The sequence below is a fragment of the Populus euphratica genome, unplaced genomic scaffold (assembly GCF_000495115.2).
Source record: "Populus euphratica unplaced genomic scaffold, PopEup_1.0 scaffold31.1, whole genome shotgun sequence".
NCBI classification, from domain to species: Eukaryota; Viridiplantae; Streptophyta; class Magnoliopsida; order Malpighiales; family Salicaceae; genus Populus; species Populus euphratica.
The window spans coordinates 3,884,254-3,891,183 of record NW_011499850.1 but is presented as its reverse complement, the minus strand read 5'-3'; the positions used below and the strand labels follow the sequence as shown (position 1 = coordinate 3,891,183).

The window sequence follows — 6,930 nt, the reverse complement described above, 5'->3', positions numbered from 1 at the left end:
AGGATTCATTCTAGTATACAAGAAACAAAATAGATATAACAAAAAAAGGGGCAGTCAATCTGATGGATTAAAGTAATCTAATCTAACAGTAATATATCACTAATAAATATCATTTTTTTAATAAAAAATTATTTTTAACATGAAAATAATTTAAAATAAAAAAACCAAAAAACTTATATTAAATTATTGGGTTGATTTACTAGTTTTTAAATTAAATTGAGTATATTATTTTAATTAAAAAGGTCATTTTTGTATTTTTTTTGAAAATGATTATATTAAAGCATAATTAAAAACTTGTTTGGGTCAAACTAGACTAGATATCATCGAATTAAATTTTTTTAATTTAATTTAAGATTCAAGCCGAGTTAAAATCTGGATATCAGTCTATTGAACTAGATGAGATTTAGATTTAATAATAGATTGAAAAATAAAATAATTAAAAAGAAAATAGGAAACTACAATAAAAAAGAGGAAGTAACGAAAGATGACGCGAGCACTAAAAAAAAAAGGGCCCAGATAGCATTTTACAGAAATCTTTGTAACTGATAGTACTACATCCCCACCCCTCTCTCTACTCTCCAGAAATTCTCTTTCTCTATCCTTTTCACAATAAAAACAAAAAAAATCATGCATCTATCTGCCCCCCTAACACTAATTTACTGCTACTGCTACTTTCTACTTTTCCTGGTCGGTCTTATTTGTGTAGTATTATTTAAATATTTAATCACTGTTTAACATTGTTGGGTATATTTGAGATGGGATATTTTTTTTCTTTTTGGTTATTGAATCATCGGTAGCAGCGGCATCATCAGATGGATAGAGATAGAAAAGAGTTCGGTGAGTAAGAGAGAGAGAGAGGGATCGATGGTTATTGTGAAGAGGAGGATCCGATCTTTCGTTTTCGCGTTGAATTCTCTTATGTAGCCTTTTATGTGAGTGAGAAAGTGAGGAAAAAAGCAAAACAAAACAAACAACTCAAAGCAAGTAAAGGGGAAGCCGAGAAAGAGATGGATGGATGGATAGTAGATCCTGCCATAAGAGCCTTCTTGTTAGATAAAAGGGAATTATAAAGATAGCTTCTTTTTTTAATTTTTATTTAGTTCTTTGTTGTTTGATAATCTCCTCATCCCTCCCTCTCCACCTGAAAATTGTAAGCCAATTTGTCCATTTGGACAAACCAAAACCAAACCACCCTTGTTGTTTGTCTTTAGCGATTGCATCCCCCACTCCCTGAAAACAAAGAACTTGCAAGAAAGAAAGCTTCTTTATCCCTTCTTGAATTCATTTCAATACATAGTTTGAATTTGACAAAGACTTTTGTTCCTGGTTTTAAAGAAATGAGAGCTGGACTTAGCACCATCCAGCAGACTCTGACACCAGAGGCGGCGAGTGTACTGAACCACTCGATTGCCGAAGCAAGCCGCCGTAACCATGGTCAGACCACACCACTTCATGTGGCGGCAACACTATTAGCTTCCCCATCTGGTTTCCTCCGTCAAGCATGCATCAAATCACACCCTAATTCTTCACATCCTCTTCAGTGCAGAGCTCTTGAGCTCTGCTTTACTGTTGCCCTTGAACGCCTCCCTACCGCACAAAACCTTAGTCCTGGCCTTGACCCACCAATCTCCAATGCCTTAATGGCTGCACTAAAGCGTGCCCAGGCTCATCAGCGAAGAGGGTGCCCTGAACAGCAGCAACAACCACTTTTGGCTGTCAAAGTTGAGCTGGAGCAGTTGATTATATCAATTCTTGATGATCCAAGTGTTAGTAGAGTTATGAGGGAAGCTAGCTTTTCGAGCCCAGCTGTTAAGGCAGCAATTGAGCAATCTTTGAATGCTTCTTCGAATTCGAATCCTGCTGCTAGCTCTGGGATTGGACTGGGGTTTCGTGCTCCAGGAGCTGTGGCTGTTCCTGCTCCTGTTACTAATAGGAATTTTTATATGAATCCAAGATTGCAACAAGGGGGTGTCGGTCAATCTGGTGCACCAAGAAATGAGGAGGTTAAGAAGGTTATTGCTACTTTGTCCAAGAGTAAGAAGAAGAATCCTGTTTTGGTAGGTGAATCAGAGCCAGAGATGGTAGTGAAGGAGGTTTTGAAGAGAATAGAGAGTAAAGAAGTAGGAGATGGGGTGTTAAAGAATGTTCATGTGATTCATTTAGAAAAAGAGTTTTTGGATAAAGCACAGGTAGCGGCGAGGATTGTGGAATTAGGGGCGTTGATTGAGACCCGGATAGGGAATTGTGGTGGGGTGATTCTTGATATGGGGGATTTGAAATGGCTTGTTGAGCAGCAAGTGAGCTTTGCAGGTTCTGGTGGGGTTCAGCAGCAGCAGCAGATTGTGTCAGATATTGGGCGGTCGGCTGTGGAGGAGATGAGGAAGCTTTTGGGGAGGTTTGGAGAGGGGAGTGGTGGGGGGGAAGTTTGGTTGATTGGGACTGCTACCTGTGAGACAGATTTGAGATGCCAAGTATATCATCCTTCAATGGAAAATGATTGGGATCTGCAGGCTCTGCCAATTGCTGCTAGAGCACCTCTTCCAGGGATGTTTCATAGGTATATGTGCTGTTATTGCTATTTTTGGAGCTATACTTTTTTATTCATGAGCTTAACTTACGCGTTAGCCTGAGGATCTGATGGAAAACTGGAGATGTTCTTACATCTTCAATGAGTGATGCCTTCGGAAATTGCTGTGTTGTAGATTGTTTGATACCTGGACTTTCGGAAAATATATTCCAAGTTAAGTTCTACATACTGATCTACAATTTGGGATTTTTTGTCAGTTCGTTCAGAAAGTTGCATACTAGTGGAGGTTTCTGAGAATTCTGACATCTGAATTGCACCTGGCTTAAGGAATAAAAACCTCCTTTAGATTAAGGATTTGTTTTTATATAGTCCTTCCAGAGAATAACTGTGATTAATCATTCTTTTTCCTGTTATTTATGATTAAATCATTTACATATTTGTCGATGTGTAGGCTCGGAACCAATGGAATCCTCAGCAGCTCAGTCGAGTCTCTATCACCACTGAAGGGTTTTCCATCTGTGACTCTTGCTCCGCCAAGGCGTCTCTCTGAGAACTTGGATCCTGCTCGAAGAATGAGTTGTTGCCCTGATTGCATGCGGAATTATGAGCAAGAGCTAGCAAAAATTGTACCGAATGAGGTTGAGAAATCTTCAGAAGTCAAATCTGAATCAGCTCAGCCACCACTGCCACTATGGTTGAGAAATGCAAAGCCTCAAGATGGTGATGTTAAGTCTTCTGATCAGACAGCGGTAAGTTAGCTCAAACCTCAAAGTGAACTGCAAACTTGTACCGGCCCATTTAAGATTCTTTTTTCTCATTTTAAGTGCTAAAATCAAAAGGTCAACAATGAAACTAATATTGTCGCTGTGTTATCATGCAGACTAAGGATCAAGAACTGATGTTGAAGCAGAAGAGACTGGAGTTGCAGAAGAATTGGCACGATAGATGCTTGCATCTTCATCCTGCTTATCATCAAACTAATCTTGGATCTGAAAGAATTGCCCAACCTGCTCTCTCAATGACAAACTTACATAATCATAACCTGCTTCCTCGCCAACCTTTCCAGCCCAAGTTAAGTTTAAATAAAAAGCCGGACAGAACCCTTGTGTTCAACCCAAATCTCCCAAATCTGTTGCCCAGCCAACCAGCTGGACGGGCAACCACTCCGCCTGGAAGCCCTGTGAGAACAGACCTGATTCTTGGCAGACCAAAGGTTGCTGAGGAGGCTCCTGAGAAAGAACACGTGGACCATACCAAGGACTTTTTAAGCTGTGTACCTTCTGAGCCGCGACCCAATTTCAATGAATTGCACAGCGCCAAACTTCTCAGCAAATTAGATGCTGACTTGTTCAAGAAACTCCTCAAGGGTCTTCTGGAAAAGGTTTGGTGGCAGCAGGATGCAGCATCTGCAGTGGCTACAACAGTGACACAATGCAAATTGGGTCACGGTAAAGGTCGGAGCACTGGATCAAAGGGTGACATTTGGCTGTTGTTCACTGGTCCTGACAGGGCTGGTAAGAAGAAGATGGCATCTGCCCTTTCAGAGCTTGTTTGTGGGGCAAATCCAATAATGGTTTGTCTTGGTTCATGGCGTGAGGATGGGGAATCTGGAGTGAGTTTCCGTGGTAAAACTGTGCTTGATCGAATAGCAGAGGCAGTTAGAAGGAACCCCTTCTCAGTAATCATACTAGAGGATATTGATGAAGCGGATATGCTTGTTAGAGGGAGCATAAAGCGGGCTATGGAGAGAGGTCGTATTGCCGATTCCCTTGGCCGTGAAATCAGTCTTGGTAATGTTATATTCATTCTGACCGCAAATCGCTTACCAGACAATCTCAAATTCCTATCAAACGGCATTTCGCTGGATGAGAAGAAGCTTGCGAGTCTGGCCAGCGGAGGCTGGCAATTAAGGCTAACCCTTTCTGAGAGAACAGCAAAGCGCCGAGCCAATTGGCTTCATGATGAAGAGAGGTCCGCAAAGCCAAGGAAGGACTTAGGAACAGCACTAGCATTCGACTTGAATGAAGCTGCTGACACAGGGGATGATAAAGCAGATGGCTCGCACAATTCAAGTGATCTTACAGTTGATCATGATGATGAAGATGCCCTCAATAACAGACTGTTGACGTCTGCAACTTCATCGGTCTCTAAAGAGCTGCTTAATTTAGTGGACGACCACATTGTCTTCAAACATGCAGATTTCAGCTCCATTAGACACGACATTTCAAATTCTATAACCAAGAAGTTTTCGACCATCTTAAGCAATCAGATGCAGATTGAAATCCAAGACGAGGCATTGGAAAAAATTGTTTGCGGGATATGGCTAGGCCGAACAGGCTTAGAAGAATGGACCGACAACGTATTGGTTCCGAGCCTGCGCCAGCTCAAATTACGGCTACCTATATGCGCCAACGAATCCGCGATCATCCGGCTCGAGCCTGATACCGATTCTGACAGCCGTAGCCACGGTGATTGGCTGCCAAGTAGCATCAGAGTGGTGGTTGATGGGTTGTGAACCAGGAGCCCTCATGGCTGAGATAGGGAGAATGGATAGCGGTGGCAACCCCTTGTTTATGTTGGACAGAGTTGTAAATATGGTGGACTGTTTTTGGCGGACGGTGAAAACGGTTGAGAGGGGTAAAAAGGAAAAGAAAGCAGTTTAGAGAAGAGGGAGATGTTGATAGATTAACGGAATCTTTAGGCAGCAATGTCTCACTTTTCTTTTATCAAGTTCTTTTATATGCTTTTTTTTATATAGGATTTTATAGTATTTTGTCATAGATATAAATATTTATTATTTACGCGGACCATGATTAATAAAATGAGGCATTCCTCCTGTTATAGGTTTTTTCCTTCTCATTTTATTTTATCCCCCCCGCAATAATTCAGCAGTAGCCATTGATGGTGATATCTTGCAAGGTGCTAGCAATTTAATCGATCAAATTATTGGTTTTTTAGTGATTTAACAGAGCTTCAACTTATCCCTTTACATGGCAGAATCTCAAGATGATAATTAGGGGAGTTAAGTTCGTGCTTGAGATGGACAGCCTGCTTCTTGCCAAATTCCAAGAATCCGACTGCTCGAGATTTTCCTTTCTCGTGGAAGATATGTTTACGTGGATTGTTTTGTATGCTGGTGATGGGGTGCTGCTACTCATCTTGTTAGAAAATTTGCATTTGTCATGTTTTTCAATTATACAATCGTTGCTTAGATTGACTTGTAAATTATACACATAATTTAGCTCTAGAAGATTATTATTCTAATCGCCCACAGGAGAGTTTCTTCTCTTTTGCTAGCTAGCTAGCTAACACGATGGGAGTAGATGCCCCAACCCCTTTACATGGCAGAATCTCAAGATGATACTTAGGGGAGTTATTCTTTGTTTTTCAGCCGTTTAAATTTTTTATTTTTTATTATATGTTTTATTTGGATGTTTTTATATTGTTTTGATGTGTTAATATTAAAAATAAATTTTTAAAAAATAAAAAATATTATTTTAATATATATTTCTAAATAAAAATTACTTTAAATTGTAATAAAAATACATTATCATATCCCTACGAGAAAAAGGAAAGAAACCGGCGTTATTGCAAGAGGTGGCGAAAGGACAGGAACGGAGGTAGAATGTACAAAGCACAAGAAATACGACAGCACCCATCCATCTGTCACTAACACTACGTGGCCCACGTCTCCATAGAAGGAAAGAGGAGTAAATTACAGGCACAACCCACCATGAAATTTGGTTTTCAACATTAATGGATTGTAATTTCCAAATTGAGACGAATAATAAAGAATTATCAGTTAATGACAGATAGATTGCAAAGCTGGGAATGGCAACCACCCCCTCCTAGCTCCAGTCTGTCTTCGTGGGTGGCAGCAGGCAGCAGCATTTTCTTCCCCTGCATCCTGCCTCGTCTCCCTCGCTTTACTGCTTGGACAGGCCTCTGATTCTCTGCTTGTGCTTGCTTAGGAAAAACTATGTTGCTTGCTATTATACTTCAAAGTCTTTCATGGCTTAAGTAATCTCGGGGCCTTCCATGGCCATAGGTGCTTCTAGTCCGTGCTTCTCCCCTGTACCGATCGACTATAATAGCAAAATCTGATTTGAAAGTACTATTGTATTTTCAAGACGATTTTGATTCTTTTTGGATGCCGATTGAGTTATCCTTCATGTTTTTTCCTTCTTGCAATAAAAATATTTTCGCAATTTTAAAAGTTTATATTTATATTAACCTATCCAAAAAAATTAATAAATTTGGTTGACCGTTAACAGTGAAGTTTTACCTTAAGAAGAAAGAGAACATACTTTTTTAACTATTAAGGCTATATAAATTATATTTTTATTTTTTAAAATTTATTTTTAACAAAAATATATCAAAATGATAAAAAAACATAAAAAAAT

The 6,930-nt window shown here is 39.7% G+C and overlaps 1 protein-coding gene across 1 annotated transcript; it reads left to right on the top strand.

The window, feature by feature from the left end:
- The first annotated feature begins 625 nt into the window (after window positions 1-625).
- Window positions 626-5,374, top strand: LOC105121262 (uncharacterized). The gene is made up of 3 exons (XM_011019827.1): window positions 626-2,557; window positions 2,979-3,276; window positions 3,408-5,374. Exons 1-3 carry the CDS (start codon window positions 1,338-1,340, stop codon window positions 5,040-5,042), a joined length of 3,153 nt encoding a protein of 1,050 aa, XP_011018129.1. The 5' UTR covers window positions 626-1,337; the 3' UTR covers window positions 5,043-5,374.
- Window positions 5,375-6,930: the final 1,556 nt, after the last annotated feature.